This window comes from Vespa mandarinia, chromosome 21 (assembly GCF_050613455.1).
Source record: "Vespa mandarinia isolate Hongniang chromosome 21, ASM5061345v1, whole genome shotgun sequence".
Classification (NCBI taxonomy): domain Eukaryota; kingdom Metazoa; phylum Arthropoda; class Insecta; order Hymenoptera; family Vespidae; genus Vespa; species Vespa mandarinia.
In genome coordinates, this window is record NC_140830.1 from 3,626,095 (window position 1) to 3,649,340 (window position 23,246).

General features: G+C 33.2%; 3 protein-coding genes and 1 long non-coding RNA gene across 17 annotated transcripts in view; 2 read left to right on the plus strand and 2 right to left on the minus strand.

Annotated features, from left to right (window-relative positions):
• The window catches only part of stan (protocadherin-like wing polarity protein stan), a 28,411-nt gene extending 25,457 nt beyond the window's left edge, over positions 1 to 2,954 (minus strand). For 9 of the 11 annotated variants that reach the window (XM_085663356.1, XM_085663351.1, XM_085663361.1 and 6 more), the window contains exons 1-2: positions 2,544 to 2,948; positions 1,800 to 2,134 (exon numbers count right to left, since the gene is read on the minus strand). The gene's annotated coding sequence lies outside the window, so the exon portion shown is untranslated. Of the gene's footprint in view, positions 1 to 1,799; positions 2,135 to 2,223; positions 2,339 to 2,543 lie in introns of those variants that run through there. The other 2 variants (XM_085663354.1, XM_085663353.1) reach the window with 2 other exon arrangements.
• l(1)G0289 (plexin domain containing lethal (1) G0289) lies at positions 340 to 19,472 on the plus strand. Of its 2 annotated transcripts, none has more exons than XM_035871542.2 (8): positions 340 to 1,114; positions 15,116 to 15,660; positions 15,856 to 16,260; positions 16,347 to 16,539; positions 16,646 to 16,855; positions 17,199 to 17,597; positions 17,756 to 17,892; positions 18,117 to 19,472. In XM_035871542.2, the coding sequence occupies exons 1-8, from the start codon at positions 973 to 975 to the stop codon at positions 18,183 to 18,185; spliced, it is 2,100 nt and encodes a 699-aa protein (XP_035727435.2). In that variant the 5' UTR covers positions 340 to 972; the 3' UTR covers positions 18,186 to 19,472. The 2 variants fall into 2 exon arrangements, with proteins under 2 accessions (XP_035727435.2, XP_035727436.2); XM_035871543.2 differs by having other exon boundaries at positions 15,877 to 16,260.
• On the minus strand, positions 5,060 to 14,710 carry LOC118443942 (uncharacterized). Of its 3 annotated transcripts, XR_014983461.1 has the most exons (7): positions 14,429 to 14,710; positions 13,720 to 14,013; positions 11,728 to 12,034; positions 11,297 to 11,655; positions 10,303 to 10,618; positions 5,855 to 6,238; positions 5,060 to 5,487 (listed from the first exon to the last, which is right to left on the minus strand). It is a non-coding gene; the product is annotated as an uncharacterized LOC118443942 (long non-coding RNA). The 3 variants fall into 3 exon arrangements; XR_004838813.2 differs by having other exon boundaries at positions 11,297 to 12,034; positions 14,429 to 14,708; XR_014983460.1 differs by lacking the exon at positions 13,720 to 14,013 and having other exon boundaries at positions 11,297 to 12,034; positions 14,429 to 14,703.
• Positions 19,473 to 20,309: 837 nt separating the features above from the next.
• Positions 20,310 to 21,596, plus strand: mRpL47 (mitochondrial ribosomal protein L47). The gene is made up of 5 exons (XM_035871644.2): positions 20,310 to 20,501; positions 20,609 to 20,776; positions 20,844 to 21,058; positions 21,154 to 21,313; positions 21,389 to 21,596. Exons 1-5 carry the CDS (start codon positions 20,380 to 20,382, stop codon positions 21,525 to 21,527), a joined length of 804 nt encoding a protein of 267 aa, XP_035727537.2. The 5' UTR covers positions 20,310 to 20,379; the 3' UTR covers positions 21,528 to 21,596.
• The last annotated feature ends 1,650 nt before the right edge of the window (positions 21,597 to 23,246 follow it).

The window sequence follows — 23,246 nt, forward strand, 5'->3', positions numbered from 1 at the left end:
CGAGAAAATATTTCTTCTCGTATAAATGCAGACGCTTTAATAATAATTCAAATAATAATAATAATTAGAAATGTTCTTTTCACGAACATGTATATCGTTTTACCGATCGAATTCTGATTTTATCGATCGAACTATGTTTTACCAATCGAATCCTGTTTTACCTACGAAATTTCTTTTATCTACGCTCGTAACGAGTTATCTCCAGTTGATAAATTTCTTTAGATAGATAAGAGGAAAATAAAATGGAAGGGGAAAGAATGAAAATAAGGGTAAGAAACGACAAGTGAAGAGAGGAAAAGAGGAGAGGAAAAGAGAGGGCTCCCTCTCGAAGGAGTCGAGCGAGCGTTCGTTCGACCGGCAGTGAGAGCCGACATGCCGTTCCCGCCGCAGGCACTCGTTGTCGTTGTTCGTCCGGTACCGGTTTGAGAGCGTCGAGACAAAGTTCCTTCGAGTTCCTTCTTCCCCTTTCAGCGCCTTTCCTCGCGCATTTGTGCCTTCTTTCGCGTACAAGTGCCGTACCGCGTGAACGCGTTCGCTTATTCGACAATTGAATTTAACAAAAGAGCAGACGTTGCATTGAAACTTGGGATAATATATAGGATCACGAGGAGATAAAGAAATAAGGAACAAAAAGAGAGGGCTAAGTTCTTGGAATCAAGGGAAAAGAAATTGAAGAGAAGAACCATACCTTTTCTCCTCCTTTTGCTGAAACATCAAAAAATTATAAGACTTTTCTTCTCTCAGTCTCTCCCCTTCTCTCTCCACCCCGTTCTTTCTCTCCTCCCACTCCAACTCCTCCCGTAGCATCCGCCTCTCTCCTTCTCTCTTTTTCTCTTTCCTCCTGCTCCCTCCTTTCTCTTTAAGCGTTCTTCGTCGAAGGCGCGAGGTAGACGGCACCGTGCGCTACGTAGACCGCGCACAGGGGATTTCTAAATTCCTTGGGCGCGGGAGAGTTTTAGCGAGGTTGTAAATATGGCGTGTGAACGGTGGTGCTCAGAACGTGGCGACTACGAGGCGACCGGTTCTTCTTCTCCCTCACAATGGCCTTACGTATTGCTGTTCCTTGTCGTTCTACTCTGCTGTGGATCGTCGTCTCTGGCGATTGGCCAGTTTGGTGAGTCTCTAACTTCCATCCTCCTATCCGCAAGGATAAGAGGACACGAGACGGTTTTCCTTTGGGATGCCAACGCGTAAGATCCTTCGAGAGTTAGAATGAAAGAGTGTGTGCGTGTGTGTGTGTGTGTAAGAGAGAGAAAGAGTGAGCGTGAGCGAGCGAGCGAGCGAGCGAACGAGAAAGAGAGAGAACGAACGAACGAACGAATGAGATGGAGAGAAAGGAGTTGGAGAGAGGCGAGCAACGAAAGGAAGAAGGTTGTCCGCTACGAGCAGCGTTAAAGAAAGAGAAAGATAGAGATACAGTCGCGAGGTCGGGGGAGAAGGATAGCGAGTTTGCTGACGCGACGAAGACGAAGAGAACGAAAAAGAAAGAAAGAAAGAAAGAAAGATATATATATATATATATATATATATATATACACATCTTTTTACGCACACATACATAGAGCGAAGAGGGGGAACGGGAAAAGTTAGCCCGTTGAACGAGCAAGAAACGCCTCTTCCTACGCGAGCTACTACGCAATTCCATCGAGTCCCGACTCCTTCTCGTTTAAGAGACTCTCCTAGCTTATAGATTCACCTTAGTTTCTATCGTAATCTTTGCGTATAATATCTTATTCAATGGTACTTGATCGAGATTTTCGAAGTTCGCGCCGTAAAACATTGAAACGTCGTTTTCATACCTCTCTTGGAATTCGTTTGTTTTCCAATCTTTTCTTGCTTCTTATTATTCACTGCAACGATGCATCTCCAAGATTTTTCCTCGCATATTCTTTTTCCGTATGAAAATACATGCAACTTATTTTTTATCCTTTTCGAGAACAGCCTTCCAATGATTTATTCTATTCATCGATCAGTAACACGTCCATGCACGAATACCTTTGACCGTTGACGATTTTTTTCGCATACATTGACTGCACCTGATTGGTCGAAACTACGGAGACTTGTTCGCCTATGAATTTTAATTGGTCGACTGCAATGACGAGATCTGACGTTCATTGGTTCTGTAATTACGTATCTGCAATATTTAATTATATAATAATTAATAATGATTACTAAATAGAAGCATTGAGAATAATCGGAGACAAAAAAGAAATGAAAAAATACATTGATATATAGACTTTCAATAATTCCTATAATCGTCTTCCGTTGCTCTCTTTAGGTTACATTTCAACAAAGAAATGACATATAAGAGAAATAAGATTTGTGTGCAAGAGGTTACTATCTCGAGAATGCAAGCAACTCGTTTAAGATCATAAATGATATATATATATATATGTGTGTGTGCGTGTGCGCGAGCATGTGTATATATACACACATATATATACACATCGCGTTATATCTAGCATGACGACGTGAATTACGCAAGGGCGACCCTATATTTGATAATTTTGTCCTACGTTATTTTCAGAGATTTTCTTAAATACCTTACGATCGATCGAACGTCAATCGATAACTTCGATTTTTTTTCTCCTTCATCGAGTAATACAATTTTGGTACGACGCACAAAAGTCTTCATATCTCGATGATTTATATCAAATTTCTTCAACGTGAACAAATATTATTATAAGATCAACTCCGTAACTACGCACGAATATCTTTATCTCTCTCATTCTCTTATAATTTTTCTTGTTTTCCTGTCTCTATCCTTCTCTAACCACCTGTTCCACGAACAACCGTATATAATTCCTTCGATGCAGTCGTTAGTTGTATAAGTTACGTACTTACAATGCTCGCGCTAATATAACGGGTGACTAATTTCGATTTGTAAACGATTACATTTTGCATTCTTAATGAAATTCTAATCCAATTTGACGACATAAAGATCTAAATATTACGTGATTATTAATAAAAAAAAAAAAAAATTCTGGTAGCTTCGACCACACGGAGAGAACGACGACCATTTTGAAAAGAAACATAATGGCGGGATATTTGAAATTCGAGAACGAGAGAACCTACGTGTATTAACGTGTTTTTTTTTTTTTTTATAATTGTACAACGGACCATTAAATCGATAAAACTTCTTCTTTAACATTCATGCTCGACTCGAGTATAGATAAATGTTTGTGAATCTGTTTTTATCTGACCGTATTTTATGTCATTGCGAATCTTTTCCAATATACTTACTTTGTCCTCATTCTTCTTTTTTTTTTTTTTCTTTCCTTTTTTCTTCTTTTATCGCTAACCAATGCTATACGTACCATATGTAACACTTGTACATTACAAAGAAATCATAGTAGCCATCGACTTCTTTTTCTTGCAAACGCATTGTTCAAACGTTAAATTATTCAAACGATATGTGGCTTTACATTTCACTTATGTTATGCGTTTGATACTTTCTTCCTTTTTTTTTTTTTTTTAATTTTCTTTTTTACGCGAACGTTTTTTCGTAAAACAAAATATATATATATAATTTTATATCTTCGAAAATTCTCGTCATTATTACGTGCAATTGGACGCATGATAATTTACGATATACAAAGAAAAATTAGAAATTATAGAGATTGTTAAAAAGAAAATAAAATCTAAATGGAACTTCGACACATCGTTATTTTCCTTTTCTCTCTGGTTTTTTACACCATTTCTGTGAACGTTCTTGTTCACATATGGCGTAGGAATATCGCCAAGGGTTCTTCTAACTTCTTCTTCTTGACTACGATCTTTGGAATGGTGAGAGAAGCGTTGAGTTCGAGGGCTTTTTCTGCCGTCAACGCGATCATTATGATTCGAGACCTTCCATGTGAGCGAGTGAAAGAGTTCAACGAGTGGCCACTCGTCAATCTACGTTCCAAACGTTTTGCGTACGTTTCTAATACTTACGCATTTACATGTCTATACGCGTGTATGTTACACCCTACGTATCCAGATTATCAGAGCGAAGTTAAAATTAAAACTAAACTTCCTCGACTTAAAGGAAAATTCTTTTTTCGACGAATTTCTGAAATAATCAAGAAATTTACAAACCATACGCTATGATGTTCTTGGAAGTGTTTCAAGATCTACATTTCTCGAAAAATAATTACACTTTTTCCTTTATGTAACTACTCGTCTTTTATACTTTCCTTTGAGAGGAAAAAGAAAAAAGAAAAAGAACAACTAAACGCAATACGCTTGATTCAACGACACATGTTTCTTGTTTTATCCGCCTATACATGTGTGTGATGTACGTATGTACAAATTATCAGTTACTTTGTTCGGAAAGAAAGAAGCAAATTATTGGCCATATCGTCGAGTTAAAAATAATGACAGACGTTTCGACCATTTTCAGTTATTTTATGATTATATTATGCAAGTTGTGCATCAAAGAAAAAATTAAAAAATAAAAAAGTAGTTGCATGGTCAGCAAAAATGATTATATAATGTATGTAATAATTCTATATTGTTGCAGATAAAGGGCTAACCCTTTCGTAGATACAAACGTTCACCCGATATCTTCTTATCTCAATGTAAATCGTAAACACGACACACACCTTCGAGCTTTACTCGCATGTCTGGCTTCTGCTTCGTGCGTAAACGTCTACCGTCCTGTGTAATCTATAGCTATTGTATTACGTGCTTACATATGTACTCTATACCTGTTACATTCATACGCATATCCATTGTATAGATATATAAAAATTACTCGAAGGCTTTCGATTTTGCTAGATAAAAGTACAGTTTTTAATTATAACACAATTAAATAATGTTACATTTTTTTTTTTTTTTTTTTTTTTTTTTTTTAACAAATTCTTTCAATCAACAATTCATTTTTACAAGCCGACAAATGTTTAATTTACGCTTGTCAGCTTAACCGTTAAGTTTCTAATACTCTTAAGAAACGTTTAAATGAGCTTCTGTTCTTAAAATAACACATCTATGTATATGATTTTATATATATATATATATATATATATATATATATATACATACATATATATATGTATATACCATATGCACACCCGCAGTATATGAGGAACATAAAACGAAAGATACAAAAAGACGAAACTAAAACGGGGCCAGCCGGTATAGCAGACGTATGCGACAAAGACGAGCGAGGCGAATTTCGAAGAGGAAAAGGGTGTAGCTCAGCGAAGATAACGAACACCCACGTGGCACCCTTTTATACGGTCATTAAGCTTGCCTAATGCGAACGGAACGGTCTACGAACGATTATACTCGATTGCTTCTCGTGTGTCTCTTCTTCTGCGTCTCGCAAGCTAATACGTGTTAACGTTTGTATACATGCCACGCTTCTTCGTAAATGGACGGTGAATTTCTCCCAATGACGATACTGTTTACTTTAATTTGTAAACAAAGATTTCTTCTTATTGTTACCACCAAGGATACGTATATGTCGACCTGACTTTTGTTTAATACTATCGATTATAAAATCTGAAAGTAACAAAATATTTCAATTACTTTGTTTAATACGCACATTCAATTAAATCTACGATAAATATTTATAATAAATGAAATCATGGAATTTCTTTAATGTAGACAATCGATATAATTGACGAATCGAGTGAGAAAACATAAGCTATGGTCGAAGTGCGAAAATGCAACGAGTTCAATGAACTCGAGCTTCTCTTGCTACATGCTCGTAAGCACGCATGTAAAACGTTGTAAAAATATACGTCGGACTTGTCTGTGTGTGTGTGTGTATATATATATATATATATATAAAATATAATATATATATGTAGAACAGATGTATTTATATTTATATACGCATACATATGCATGTTTAAAATGTACTCACACGTGCGTAGGTGTAACGGAGGAGGCCAGGCAAATGCTTAGAATAGTCTCTGCGTAGAGAGAGGGTTTCACACCGGAAGCTCGTCGACCAATAATACAAGTCCTTCCGTTTCTATTTTTTACGATTAGTTGCAAGTTTCTTTTTTTTCTTTTATCTTCTTTTTTTAATCTGTTGTAGATAATCTTCATAATTATACTTATCAGAACTATCATGGTAATTTATATTCCTTGAATAATCTCATTTGGATGATTCAAATATCTTATTACAATGATGACGTGATGATTAGTCAAACACGAAGAAAAGTTTGTTTATGATTATTATCAAGTCATTATTAAGACATCTATTTTACTGGAAGGCATTCTTAGATAGTTCTTGGTAGAGTATCTGTAAAAAAAAAGAGAGAATACTTAGTTATCATCTTTATAGTTATCGCTTTTTCCGATAGTGAAATTTGTTCACGAAAATAGCCGAGACTTTTTCCATGAAATTGACAATTGATTTATATATATATATATATATATATATATATATATATATATATATATATAAATTCACACTCGATATTAAGTATTGGTTACATCGTACATACATTGAAGATTGTTTACGCTTTTGAATCATATGTTATGCAAAAAAAAAATAAGAAACGTTTACAAGAGATGTAACAAACTTTTTATAAAACATTCGTTTGTATAAAATAGATGTGTAATATGTCCTTGCATTTGCGTAAGTATCCTCGACAATCGTACACATTACGCAAAGAACATAATTGCTTAGTAAGTCATGCTCACTTGAAGCAACAAAAGCAACTTTATTTCGTAAAATAAATTTGCCTTCTTATCTCGAATGTTTACAAAGTTAAAAACAGTTGATATATTTATGATTAAAAAATTCAATTCGAAGTCCAAATTATTGAATATTAACAATTGAATACATAAAAGATTGTCTGATCTATATTATAAATATGTATATTACTTTTTTTTAACGAAGCAACTTCATAGTTAAACAAACTTCATTAATAAGTAAAATTTTATTAATATGACCTCTAAATTAATCGAGAAATTTTATTTGTATGCTTTAATAAAATTTAATACCAATTCAAGGAAGTTTCATTAAAAGTGATAAGATTATACAGATTTCTTAGAATTGAACGTCTTTTCCTGAAAGCTCTAATCGAGAAAAAATAACATGACGTCGTATCAGTTAATACCCTAACACTGTTTAGAGTTACCAGAATTTTTTTCTTTTGTTCTAATTCTCAAAATTACAAAGATCGTATTAAAAGGAATTAATAACTAAAACGGAGACGTATTCTTAAAATATTCGATCGACATGAAAATATCACATATTCGGATCTGCTTCACAAATTAATAAGTTAATGATCACTTTTCCCTGATTTAATCTTTTTTGAAAATTATTCGAGTTATCTCTCTCTCTCTCTCTTTCTCTTTCTTTTTCTCTCTCCCTTTCTTTTTGTTTTTTTCCGTACCTACACGGTTTCGTGCTCGCATCATTATACTGTTCACTGGCCTGAAAATCCTTGTGGCGTATCGACGAGCTCAGGACACCGTCACCGATCGTGCCTTTTGAAGAATACTTTCGAGAGACTAACCGAACCCCCCTTCTGGTGCTTCGACCTATGTTTTGTATATCGTTCACGCGTTTAAACTAATTAATTATCTCGCTACTTTCGCGTTACTTTCAAAGCCATGACAAAAATTCTAATTTGGTAATTCGGTCGAATATTATTACATGCACACACATACATACTTAATGTATACCAAAGAGTATCGTGGTCATTTAGAAATTACCTCGATGACTTTGTTAATCATATAAAGCGACAAAGTGTATAAAGTTAACAAAGAAAGAAGAGTATACGTTTTAATATCGTTCATTTAATAGGTATCACCTTTATAGACCCTTTCCATAGTCTGAACGAAATTTCATTTCTTTTCCTATTTGAAAGATTAATAAAATAATATTGGAACGAATTGATATGCAAGTCATTGTTGGTTACGTAGAAATCGAATAAGAAAAAGAAATGAAATAAAGAAAATAATAAGTTTCTTCTTCTTTTTCTTCTTCTTCTTCTACTTGAGTGAACAGTCGTCCTTAGTACTGTAAATCGGAGCGATTTCTCCAGGGGTCATACTAAAGCGGTATCGCGGAAGGGAAAGCGGACATAACGTTACTTCCCTTTGCCGTTAGTATTTCGACAGTGTATATACGTTAAAAATTTTCATTGCAAAATCTAAAGATATAATTATTACAAAATGGTATATTAAGTTAAGACATTAATATTACATTTTTATTAGATAAAAAAACAATGTTTCAAATCACTAATAATGAAGAAAAAGAAGAAGAAAAGGAAGATTTCAGTGCGATTTTATTAAAGTATCCTATCAAGTAAGCTCGAAAGATCATTGAGCTTAGTTTAAAGAGCGAAAATGATTATTATGAAGGGTATTCTTGTCGGTTCCCCCCTTGAACGAGAACGCAATTGTACTTCATCGTCGCATTGTCGTTTAAATGGCTCTTCGTATGCACAGGAGCGATCGTGTTCGTCAACGTCAACGTATTGCAACGCGTTCGTCGTGCCTTTTATAACAAAATGAACGTGAGACACGTGCGTTTCGTTCTAATAATAGCCTACGTATATGCATATATGTGAAACAAAGCGATAGATAAGGATTTACACGAGTTTTGTCTCAAAAAAAAAAAATAAATAAATAAATAAAATAAAATAAAATAAAATAAAAAACTATGTTTCGCGTTCTATCGATCGTTCAGTCATCATATTTTCTAACAGATTCCTCGAACTTGTGAGATTTTTTAAAAGGACATCTCTTAAATAGAAAAAGATGAAACGGTGTCAGGTTTTATATATATATATATATATATATATATATATATATATATATATATATATATAAACACACCCTCGATTATACGCAATCCTTTGTTTCGTTTCTTTTACTTGGTCGAAACTTATGTGAGAACTGAACACGTAGAAGAGAGATTACATATCTTTTTTTTGATGTCGCTTATTTCTTCTTTCTTGTTTCTCTTTCTCTCTCTCCACCTTCTCTCTTACCATTTTCCATGATCAAGCTTGGCGCCAGACGTAAGATTCTTGAGTGGCTCGTGTGACAAACGCTACAGGATTGAACCCTCGAGCTATGTATATAACCTTTTACTGTCTGTCTCTCTCTCTTTCTATTTACGTTTCAATGTTTTGAAATATATAGTGATAGAATAATTAGAAATACTATTTTAGAACATAAACTAATCGTATTATGAAAATTCATCATTTGAATTGATCAGTAAAAATCATCATTTGTACTGATCAATCAAAATTTTGATTCTTGTTCTGATGTAATAATTATCTTTGTAATATAAAATAAATATTAGAATTACGAATCTCGAAAGAATAAATTTTCGAGGAAACTTGGTACTTTTCTTAGATTTCTTACAGTGTTGAAAGAGATACATAACAATTATCTATCATTTTAAGTCGTGAATTATAACTCTTCGCGACATCTGGCAATATAAACGAAATTCCACAAAACGGGTCGAGCAAGCTCGTGACGTGTCACTTGCTAAGGATACTTAATCTTATGCTAGAAAATGCTAGAAAAAAAAACTAATCGCCGACCGATACATTTATACTAACATACACACACACATATGTGGATATGCGTATGTGTGTGTGTGTATACTAGATATATAATAATCTGAAAAAGTTTTTGGATTTATAAAACACCGTTTAAAGATACGTAGTTACGAATGACGCATATTATTACAAAAACAAAACAAAAAAAAAAGAGAAAAAGAAGGGAAAAAATGTTACATTGATTTTTATAAATTTTCGACTTTTCTTCCGTCATTAAAAAGTACTAACAGTATCCTGGGTCTAGATCGATAACAGATAAAGATCGAGATTCGTAGAGAATAAAGAACAAAGGTAACAATCTCTCTCTCTTGAGAGAGAGAGAGAGAGAGAGAGAGAGAGAGATAAACAGAAAGAGATCATGAAATATCGGAGTGACGTTTACGATCGGAACTGACTGCATCGTTTCGACTTTGGTCGGTCCCACGATCCGTTGTTATCTCTAATTGTGTAATGGTACCTCGGAGAATGTAAGAGAATCGGGTCAGAATGTATGTACGACGTTACTTTCCGGCGCAGGGACTTAATTATTCTCGCAATAATTATGCGAAGCTATTGCACCAACACTTACGATATCTTTTTTTTCAAACCATCATCTATCTGTATCGTTAATCGTTCTATAAATAAAGAAGAAGAATCGATTTACAAAATTGACAATTGCTGGATGGTATTTTACAAAATTATTTGGATTTACATAGAAATTTGAAAAAAAAATTGAATGTGCAATAGCTTTGTTTTTGTTAATATTTTTATCATAGAAAAAATAAACATTCATACACACACACACACACACTTTCTTCTTCTTGAATTCAGACGATGATGTACAAATTCTTGAATGAAATTAGACGAACAGGATGTATTTCAGCTTGTGCTTTCGGATGCGATAGAGAAGTTTATGCAATATCTACGTCCTCCTGGTATCTTACTCATTTAACCAACGACATAGTATGCCATAATGACTTTAATGTTGCCACGTTAACTGAGGCAAATAAGCTTTCCTTTCCTTTTCCGCTTGACTCTTTCGAGAGACTTTCCAACTTGATCGAGTCAAATCGATGATCGGAACTAACGAGATTTTCTACACCTATCAAACGAATCTGTAAAGAAGAATTTACATGTATTATTTATCAAGCAAATTATGTATCGATTTGTATTTATTGATGGAATAAAGAAGAAATATTTAACAATTTGATAAGAATGAAACATATTTCCTTGTTTCCTTCTTTCTAAAATCACCATGGTGAAAGATTTTTGTTTATAGAAAGCGCAAAGGAAAGTCAAACCAAGCTGAACTGTGTGACAAGCCCTAAGAACGGGTTCTCCCCGATGCTATTTTTACGGGGTGTCGCGTATGATACGGGACAATCGTGAGTCACGTTTTAAAAACTGGTTCCGTGCTTCGTATGCAGTTACCCGCATTCTTATACCTGCGAGGAGACACCCGACCCATGCGATTTATGCGCGTCGTGCCCTATGTCTCTTATTGCCTTCTGATTAGAAAATAAGAGAAAAATCGATCACGATTTCTTTACCTATATACAGAAAACTTTATACCCTAATTAGATCAAAACTGAGACTAAGTATCTTTTCTCTATTTTTCTTTTTTCTTTTTCTCTTTTTCTTTTTTTTTTTTTTTTTTTTTTTTTAACTTTTTCATATATTATTTCAGTTTAAAAATAAAGTGAAAGTAGTATAGTTATTTTTCTGAATATATTCATGTGCAAAGGATCCAATAAAAGAGAGGATGTAAGGAGTCTTCTTCTTGATGAAGTTACCTGGGAGAGAGACGATACTTTCCAAGGTCGTCCAACGATCAACTCTGGTCAAACTCGATCGGTCGATTACCCAGCGGCGCCTACTCCTCCTACTTTACTTCCCCCTCATCACCTCCTTCTCTATACACTTATGGAATTTTTATTTCGTTTCTTCGGCGACGACCTACGCTCATCTCGACTTCGTTCAGGATCTCGAGAAACCTTGAAGTAGACACGACTTGTAAATTATATACGATATTATCTTCTTCTTCTTATCTTTTCTTCATTTCATTATTTCACTCTCTCTCTCTCTCTCTCTCTTTCTTTTCCTTATGATTATTAGTAACGAAATGCATGACTCAAATATTATAGAACGCTATCTGTAAATTAAAACAGAAGAAAGTGTTAGATTATCATAATATTTTTGGGATGTTAAATGGGACACCCTGTACATTTCATCAATATATACAGATACAATGCATCCCAGACGCATTCAATGGTCAACGACGTTTTCAATTCGCAGACGAAGTAAAAGGGTCGCTGGACTCTGAAGAATCGATTCTTTATGCCGTCGACGTTTCTCTCCCAGACACGGGGAAGAATCTTTCGTGCGAATCACGAACTCTGTCTTTCCTTCTATTTTCTTATTTTTTTTTCTTGAAAGAACGAAATCCTTAGAGATTTTACAATGATTACAAGATATAGAGATGTTCATGTCATTTTATTTTTGTTGTTGTTATTAGGTATTTCTTCATGAATCTGAAAAAGAAAGAAGATTAAAGATTTTATTCTCAACACTATATAAGATTTAAAAAATATTATACAATTTATAACAAAATGATCTCATTGAATTTTATGCATTAGAAAAGATGCAAAATGGCATGATATATGTCTTAGGCAGAAAGAGATAATGCGAGATCTCTCGTGTGTGTGTTAATTATGATTTGCTTTGCCACGCGATCAAAGATAACGCGAGGAAGTTGAAAAATACGAACGTTGAGAAAATCGTTCAGTGGAGTCGCTGAGGGAGTGAATATATCGCCAAGAAATAAGTGAAAAAAAATAAAAGAAAAAAAAATGAAAAGACTTTCTGACGGAAATGGATATTTCAAGTTGGTCGACAATAAGTGTCATTCAATTGTTCTTTGAAGAAGATTAAATTAACGAACGATACCATCAAACGATTTTTAAAATTAATCGAAAATTGACGATTTTGTATTTGTGTAAAATTCAACAACAAATAATATTCTATGAACAATTATTTTATAGCAGATTTCTTTACTCAGTTCCTGTGACTATCAATAGGAAATCTCTTCCTTCATTATTTCTAATCATCCGTTCGCTAATAGTCCACGTAGTTTCTAATCTTTCCTTCAATCGACTTACGATTAAAGTCACGTTTAATGCGTCTTTTATTACTAGAAAAACTAATGACCACAATTCGACTATATGCTTTCGTTAAGTTTTTCTGATCATATTTATATCATTAAGATCATTTTTACGAGATTTAGCGTAAAGGTTAAAACATAAAAAGATTGTAAATCGATTGTGGATCCTACATAGTTCGTGTCTACACGAATATATTTTAATACTAATTATGCGAGTAACATTGACATTGCTGCACCATTTCCGGTCAGATAGTGTTCAATGAAAAATAGAAAGGAGAGAGAGAAGATACGTAGGCGGATCATTAAAAATCTTTCATTACGATTTAGTAATATATATATTATACTTAAAACAAAAAACATTTTCTATATCAACAAGTGATAATGAATAATTATTTATTATCAAATTGTTGGGTAAGAAATTGCTATTATTTACAATGTTCGTAAGCAATCGTTATATGTTATACTTTAATTACACTTTTTACTGATAAACTCTTGATGTTACAATAAAAAATATTCTTTCCTCTCTCTTTTAAAAATTATGATTGTACTATATTCGCTAATGTATGATTAAAATCATGCATAAATTAATCCAAAGGACACTCTCGCCAATGGAACTTCCTTAAAAGTATATAGAACGAGGTCGTTGCGAATACCGAATATGTGAAAAGAAGGTATTCCCCGAGGACGTTCATTTTCTGCTCACTTTTTTCTCTAACATTTTTTTTATCTTTCTCATAGAATAAAAAAAAACAGGATACGATTCGTTTTAGTTCTGTCACTTAATCTGCATAACTTATTTTTATATAATTATATCTTGTAATTGATCATATGATGCAAGAATGAACCTAGTTTATCGCTCGAGTTGCTCCAAGATTAAAAGAAGCGCAGGATTTTTCAAATCGTTCATTTCCTTGCTATTATTCCTAGCTATCATTATTCTTTATTAATTCATTATTCCAATTACAATGAAAACGGTTAATAATGCAATCACATTAACTTATCGTATACATAACAATAAAGATCGTGTTGTTGTCCGAATGATTCGCAATAATTTACCAAATGGAATGTTCATATTCGCAAGAATGGATTCCAGTATTCGTCCTTGACAAGTATCGACTAATCTTTGTATTTGCAAGGGAAATTCGTTGCGGCATGTAATTTCCATTAGCACAGAGACAAAGACGTTGCAGACATCTCTCTCTCTCTCTCTCTCTCTCTCTCTCTCTCTCTCTCTCTCTCTCTCTCTCTCTCTCTCTCTCTCTCTCTCTCTCTCTTTCTCTCTCGATAGCTCAAGGTTGTGTATACGTGTCAAAATTCCTTCTTATTCTTATTCAATTTTCCCGTTAGATTCTAAAGAGAATAGAAAAAATTTGTCTATAAAAAATAAAACCAAAGAGGTTGGTCAATTTCTAAAAAAACTGTGGAACTATGTAAAAATAACTATTTAAATATTATTCAAGAAATTTGTATCTCCTGTTAATAATTATCGGATTACCAAACTGTATGTAATATTTAATATGTTGCACATAAAAGTCAACGTGCTAACGTCATCATATTCAAAGCAATTCTTTATTACTTCCTTCGACTATTAACGGTGAACAATTTTAATCGTGAATCATGTTAAAAAAATTATTATAATTGCTGATAAAAGACCATGCTAAACACGTTATTCACTTATACGTTGTGCACATTCTTCGATGTACTCGCTAACGTATTCTCTTTTCTTTTTATGTAAAAGAAAAAAATAATTCAGAAAAAAATTTACCTTCTTGCTTGATCCAACGTTCGCGTATTTTTATCCTGAAATAAGATGTTGACGGTTGTACGATATATACGTAATGATAAGAAAAAAGACATCGGCTTCGTATATTTTATTCCCGACATCTCGAGCTCTACTATCATGGTGATCCGTTGCAACGCCAATCATTGCCTTATCCGGTCGATCGTTTGCCCTGCTTACTAGCTCGTTGTATGCCGATATAATATATAATACATTACGTTACTTAAAAAAATTAATAACCTGTAACATAATTAAAACATTATGAAATGCAATTTTTATAAATAATAAATTAAGCGAACTAGACTTTTTATTAAAAATCAATTGAATTTAATATGTACCAAGAGCAACGATGCAAGTACGTATACAAGCACGTATGCGACTATTCTTCATTGATGTGATTCATCGATGAAGAATATTCGATGTTATTAATTCATTCTTAACATACGAATTAATAATACCGAATTGATCGCGCTGGTATAGGCACGCGAAAGGAATAAGAATTGAAAATTAACCCTGTCTAATCTATCAATTAGATCTCTTCGAGCTGATTTCAACTTTATATTCTATACGTTATATCATCTTTACTTCGATGACTGATATTTCTTTGTACACTTCATTCAATCGTTAATATGTATATCTATTCTTCATTCGATTGTTGTTAATCTTTTACAGATCACGAATACTATAGCTATTCTGGAATCATGTCAAACGCGAGATCATCAGTCGACTACAGTTTACCATATTTATCCTTTGCTCCTGAAGAAGAGCTGCTTGTCAGAGAACGCCGAATGACTAATGATAAAGACACGATAAACTCTGATAGGGAGCCCCAGGGTGAACAAGTTGGAGACAAGATACATCAACAACAACAGCAGCAACAGCAACAGCAACAACAATCAATACAACAACAGCAGCAAGGATTGGAGCAAACTTCTATAAATCATCAGATAATTCAACAACCATCGACGTTTCAGCAAAACCTAAAGCACCAACAGGAACAACAGCAGCAGCAACAGCAGCAGCAGCAGCAACAACAACAAAAGCCTGTAAATGCTACATCCAACTCACAATCAGATGATGTTTCTTATTCGACGATTAGTGGAGCATCAGAAAATCACGATGCAGCTTCCAGCACTAAACCAAGCGTTGAGGTTTCTACGCAAAAGTCTGAAGTAACGTCGAAGGACTCCGTCCTTGTGTCTCAGCCGATGAATCCGGTATATATATATGTGTATATATATATATATATATATACATATATGTATATATGCATCTCGGAATCTTCCATATTACTTTTTCCTATAAAAAAAATAATATTCTTAGTTTTGTGTTACATTAGAATTACATTTATTTTACTAGTATCAATTACTAATCCTTACAAGTTTGTTAATCTTGAAAAATCGCTTTGGTAGATAACTGGAAGTGTTTCACAGCAACCCACAATGTCAGGTGATACTGCCGAGGAACAGGAACTAAATGAAAGTGCTTCCGGAGGTTACGTTACTGAAACAGTCAACAACCAAAGTAAAAAGAGCGAGGTTTCAGAACCTACCACTGAGAAGGACAATGGCAATGAAAAGGAGCAATCTGATACTGACATAGGCGGGATATCCATCACGAAGTTCTCCGACATGAATGCGTTCAATAAATCGCTCGCGCAGAACAACATAACAAAGACCGAAATGGATGCGCATCAATATTATAACAGCACGTTCATCGTCAATGAGTCAGTTGCAAAGGGTTATTGGGTTGACATGGACAATCATCCTGATCTTCGTGTTAATCATTTGCTCAGCAAAAGTCACCGACGTGCAACAGTAAGAAAATTGTCATTCTTATTTCTAGAACGTAACAGTTGATGTTAATAAATAATATTTATATGGATCTTATTAATTTTGTTTAGACCGTCAAATTGAAATTCGACTTTCCATTTTACGGTCACAAGGTCCGTAACATTACCATCGCAACGGGTGGATTTTTATATACGGGAGAGTACGTACATAGTTGGCTAGCCGCCACTCAATACATTGCACCACTTATGGCTAATTTCGACACGAGACTTTCCAACGAGAGTTTTGTTAAGTATGCCGATAATGGTGAGTGATTGATTCAATCATCGATAATAGTAAAATATTTTCATGTTCTTATATTGATCTTCCCTATCATTTTTATATATTTATCGAATATTTTTCATATTTCTAGGTACGTCATTTACGGTCGAATGGGAAAAGGTTCATCTACAGGAGAAGCACGCCGACAGTTCATTCACTTTCCAGGTAACTCTGCATCAGAACGGTGACATCGTCTTCGTGTATTCCGTTATTCCTTTCATAATAGAACAAATAGAAGACACTACACATCCTGTCAAAGTTGGGCTCAGTGATGCCTACATCATGGACAGGACGGTGTTCTGTAAGTCCTATTTTTGTTCTTTTCTTTTCTCGCAAACAAAAGCTTTCGTTCTTTCGTCGGCTGCTCTAGACATGTCGCAGACACTAACTCGAGCGCATAATCTCAATCTCCACCTGGTGTCGTTTAATTTTAACTTAACGCATAAAGACTGGCGGCTCGCCAGTTCTAAAAACGTTCTACGAGATTATTGGAACATGGTCCGTCCTCTTTTCTCATTCCTTTTGTTATTCTTCCTTATTTTCTCCGTTCAGAAACTCTACAAAGCAAATAGAAAATTTTTTAAACCAATGATCGTAAGCCGAATTTGAAATATAAATTATTATTTATTGTTTTTTTTTCACAGTTGTTCGTCGAAAAACAATCTACGAGTATCATCGCGTCAATTTCAACAGACAAGACATCAAAAATTGGACTGTCATTTATTTGCGTGCATTACCTACTTGCTTGGAAATGGATAATTGCACGGATTGCTTAACAAAGTTAACAGAGTTTGATTGCAAATGGTGTTCCGAATTGAATCAGTGTAGTACTGGTACATTTAGATCACGACAGGATTGGCTGTTGAAAGGTTGTGACATCAGACATATTAAGGAGGTGGACATATGTCCGCCATCTACGACAATTTACAAGGAACAGGAAGAAGGACACGATCACAATGGACACGTTCATACGGAAGAAGATGCACTCTTGAGTAAATCCGTAGTGAAGAAGAAAAGTCCTGGAAGCAGTCCTCTGGAACATCGTGAGTTTAGAAACGATTAGATCTTATTAATTGGGAATAGAAATGATTTCTCTCACTCTCTCTCTCTCTCTCTCTCTCTCTCTCTCTCTTTAGTCATTTAGATGATCTTCTTAATAATCGAATCAAGAAGACTTATATAACGAGAATGTCTTTTTCAGCTCGAGAGAATATGAATATGAGCGTGTCAGGTATAATCGGGATCCTCCTTGTCGTCACTTTAATTGCCGGTTTAGGAGGATGGGTTGCATACGCGTATCGTAATCCTCACAGTGCATCTGGACAGATGTTAATCAGGGTATGTACTCTAGATGATGCTTTTGACAAAGATCATCTATTGATTGACGATCAGTTGAAATCTTGTCTAATATCCTACCGTATTTAAATCGACCGTCATTTATAATTACAAAGAATGGGATAATAGTTATTGCATTGGTTTTTTTTAAATCGTGACGCGTCCAGCAAGCGCGTGAAAAAAGAATATGATCAAAGTTAACCCATGCACCTTTCTATCTCTTTCAGTATCGTCCAAGTCAGTGGAGCTGGCGAAGAGGCGAAGCACGTTACACTGCTGCAACGATCCATATGTGATCGCACGTGGGCGAGATATGAGAAAGTCAACAAGAGTCGAGGAATACAGAAACTTCCTACTACAGTAAACACGAGCCACGGCGAAAGTCCATACATAAGCTAAACGTTTACGTAACAAGCTAGACGTTTGCTCAGACGATGACAAACGTGTCCTTTTTGCGAAATTTACAATAAGTTACATACATTTTATTCATCGGCTAGTACATTCAAATAGGTTTTATCGTATCACTCGTAAACGAACGATGTAGTCTTGAGGAAGAACAACGCTGAAGGTCTTATCGTTCCTACAAGAGACATCAATGAATGAAAACTATGAATTACTTATAAACGAACCAAGGTAAATGAATTCACGAAGATTGAGTGAGACGCTCGCATTTGTTGGACTAACGAACGACGATCCGGAGGACGATACGCATTTTGTTTATTACATTGGCAAGTTCTAAACAATGCCTTTCGAGATATCTTCTCTACGGTCAAAATGAACTACAATGTAAGCTGAATATATATATATAATATATATATATATATATATATATATATATATATATATATTATAATAGTCAAACGTCTTGCGAATTACATCGTCGCGTACATTATAAAACCTATGCGTTTTTATTATCGCGTAGGATCTTTAACGAAAGCGTTTGATATATATTTGTTAATCGTTACGGTCAAATGTAAGAATCGAAGGGGACGGGTAACTTAGCCTGAGTGTCCAGCGTTTATGTGATTTTAGCAGCATGTGGTATATCTTGTTATTGTTTAAGAATTCGTTTTCTTTTTTTTTTTTTTTTTTCTTCTTTTTATCGTTAGATCAATTACAATAATATTGTTTTTAAGTATGTAATTTTCTTAGTCGAAGAAAAGTCAAATCGAAGATCACTCAAACGATCAGTTTTTTCATGTAGTAGTAATGTTGAAACTACAGTCTTATTGATTGAGAGCCAATGCAAAGAAGTAAATCATCCTAATCGTTTACTTTCGAATCCGTATTTTCTGCATGGCATTCACCTTGGTACATTCCAAAATCATTGAAGAATACGATAAAGACAAGATGCAACAGCTTATTCTTTGATCGTAGTTTCTTCATTTCTCTAGAATATACATACTTGATATACGCACATAGAGTATATGCGTATGTATAGATAAGAGTATATTTTCGAAGAAGTTTTATATAAATGAGAGCACCTTCACTTTTAAATGATCATGAAAATAGGAAAATAACAAAAAAAGAAATAAAAAAGAAAGAAAAAGAAGATAATAAAAAATAAAAAAAAAAAGGCAAAATTTATATCTATATCTGATAATATTATTAGGTCACGTTTGTATATATATATATGATAGTTTTTTAAAGCAATATATAATTTTTATCTAATTTTAAGCGAATTCACTGTCGAAAGGTGCCTTTTATCGATTTTTCTGACCAATTTATCGTCGAGGATAATAATCTCTATAATATTTTCTTAAGTATATTTGAACGCAAGAACGCATTATGCATTTTAAATATATGAATGTTTATATTTGTAGAAAGGTATACTCAATGATCAATTTAATTATGAATATGGGTATTCGTTCTGTTCGTGACTAAACACGGTCTTTATGTGAATACCATCAATTAGTGATCTTTTAAATGGCGACATTTCATTGCAAAATGAAACGAAAGTTTTATCTCTCTGGATCGCATTACGAACTAACGTCTTGGATGTTAATCAAGCGTGCACGAAGAAAAAAGCAATTTATAAAAGAATCCTTATTAGTTTTCTTACATTATTGTACGATTTAACTCATAGTTTGTGATAATAAATATTATAATTATTATGATATTTAATTTTACCAGATATTCTGCCGCCTTTTCTCCATGAACTTCTTATTCATAGAATCGAAAATTCAGATAAACTTGCATTAATACATTATTTTATATAAGTTATTCGTAATATTATTCGTAAAATGTGCGAAGTATTAAATAAAAAATAAAAAAGGAAATAATAAATTATTCACTTACAACAGTTACGTCTTATAATTTGAGAAATATATGAGCAACGTCGTGATTGGCTGAAAGAACGGTTCATCGAAAACGATTTGCGATTGGTTCGTACGATTCTACAGTAGCGCCACCAGCTGTATAAATTATTTACTAAATCAATATGGATTAATGTCTTCCTCAATAAATGATTAGTTTAGAATTTAATGAAAAATGGCGTCTTTAACAAAAGCTGTACAAATTTCAAAATTGGTGAACAATGTGACAAAACTTATTACAAACTTATCATTATCCAATAATATTAATTTAGTTTCTAACACTAGGTTTATTCGAAGGTTTGCATATAATCGTTTGAACGTATTTCATTCGTTTAATTATAATTTCCATTATAATATATAGAATAATCTTTTCCGATTGTTATATTTTTTTAATAATTACATAGATTACCTATGCAACCATGTGCACTATTGCATGCTTCATCAACAAAATATGATTTAATGGAGTTCTTTGATGACACAATTAATTGGGGTAAAGATGAAGTAAAAGTTGGACGTTCATGGAGGATGGATGAATTAAGATTAAAAAGTAATGAAGATCTTCACAAGTTATGGTAAATTTATTCTTTTGACTGTCAAACCTAGACAAATAAGTTCCAAATGTAATTCAAGAAATTACAGGTTCGTGTTATTAAAGGAGCGTAATATGCTCTTAACGATGGAAGAAGCATGCAAAAGAAAATATAAGATTTTTCCAAATCCTGAACGAATAGATAAAGTTGAAATGAGTATGTCAAATTTAGAATCTGTAATTCGTGAAAGAAATAAAGCTTATCATTTACTTGAAACTGGAGAAACAGGAGAACGTCCAGGGAGACTTGTATACAATGCGCTTGGTATGTTATTTCAAAAGTTTCATTCATATTTTCGATCAGATCGAAATCAATTTTCCAATGTTTTCCTTTTTCTTTTGTTTTTTTTTTTTTTCTAGGTTATAAATTTTATTATCGTATGCGTGAATATCGTATACCACAATTTATGAACAGCAAATGGTATAAAAAACATTTCTTTGGATATCAGGGTTATGCAGTACGCAAATTTCTACGATTGTATAGAGAAAAATTATGGAATATTAAACGGAAAGCAAGAAAGTACGTTTATTATATTTCGTCTATTATATGTGATTTAATATCTGTTAAACTAATTTTGTTTTTTCATTCATTTAGCCGCGATTTTCAGCAAGCTTTAGTCTTGCTCAGAAGATTCCCAAATATGGATATTAATGCATTCAAAGAGAAATATCCATCTGTAGATATAGAAAAAGCAAAACGCTATAAAAAATCACAAGGACATTTTGTATCTTAATGCAATAATCATTATTTTATGAAAGTATAACCTATAATAATTTAATTAATTGTAAATTATAACAACTTTATTGTATATTAATAAAAGTAATTACCTTCTGTTACATCAATTACTCTATTGTACATTTAGGTATTTAATAAATTCTACTTTTTACGCGTTAAATATGAAATAATTTTATCTTAACATTTCAATACGATTAAATATTGAACTCCGAACCGTTGCCATCTTCTAATATCAATGAAAAGTACGACCATTGTCTGTTTACGTCAACAGAAACGAACGGGCTTTGATTGTATCGAAACAATGTTTTCTTTTGGATTTTGGAGAGTAAGCATCGTAGCTCTGTCTTCATAGACGTGAAGACTTAGAAATTAATACTTTCGATAATTTTAATACTATTTTAACATTCTATAATATACACGAAGTAAAATGAATTAATTAATATTTAAACAATAGTACATAAGGTGAGACATTATAACGCACGAGAAACTTAAATAATAGTGATATAAAATTCCAATACTTAAAAAATTTTAATCTCGAGGTAGTTGACCTTGCATTATATAAATATGTCGGTCTTTTTATTGACTTTGACGAATACACAGGATCAGTTCTCCTTTGTCCTCTGACGAGTGAACATCGAAGTAATAATTTTGTTTTTATTGTTCTTTTTCAAAAAAGTCATCGCGCGTGAAACAATAATATGATCGAGTGTTTATATCACGAAATAGAGGTATAATGTTCGTTCGTTCGCGTTTCGGTATTTGAACAACAAGTGATTAATCAGTGTTTGTTCGCAAAATTTTTATTGCTTTTTTAATAGTCGCACAGATTGTATATTTATTAAGGATAATTCGCGAAGTAAATTCAATGATCGTTCTCCGTTAATAAATGATTATCGCGAATTATAATCAGTGAAAGGAAAAAACGGTCTCAGTAGGGGATTTTTAGTTTTATTGCTAATCGTAAATTCGATTAGATTACCTCTTGAACGCAGATTGTAACGCGGTGTAAAATCCACCGTTTTTCTAACATTCACGTAGGTGTCCGAGCGCGATTAAAAGTCCTAACATGGACTTGGTTGTATTAGTTCATGTTTTGTCCACATTTGTCGCTGATGTCACATATGTTCCGATCGAAACTTTAACGTCAATGAAAAATTATTCTTACCAATGATTGTAGAATGTAACAAGCTTTATTATTTGACTAGTTTGGAATAGTTTTATTAATTTTTAACTGTTATAGTATTTCTATCGAATAAAAATTTATGTGGAAAGTATACAGATTTGATATTTATATTAGATGCTAATTGTAATATGTAAAAAATCTATCATTATATGCTTTCCACATAAATGAAAATAGTCTACAAGAAGAAATGGAATACAATGTATAAATTAATACTACTATGATTTATATGTCATATAAATCAAATTATATTATTAAATCTATCGATGAAGTAAGAATTTTAATTATAATGCGTCAATAATAAATTCAATAGATAAACTTATAAAAGTTATGAAATTATAGAGCTATGGGCTATTAATTATTTTAAATCACAAATAAAAAAGCTGCCAACACAACTTACTTCGAACGAATTCGACGAAGGTACATGTGCATTTTAGTGAATTGTTAATCGTAATATAGTCGTTTATAATTTTAGGAATAGATGTACTCTATAATATAATTATTATTTCGTTAGATCGAACAAAAATTGTATGTATG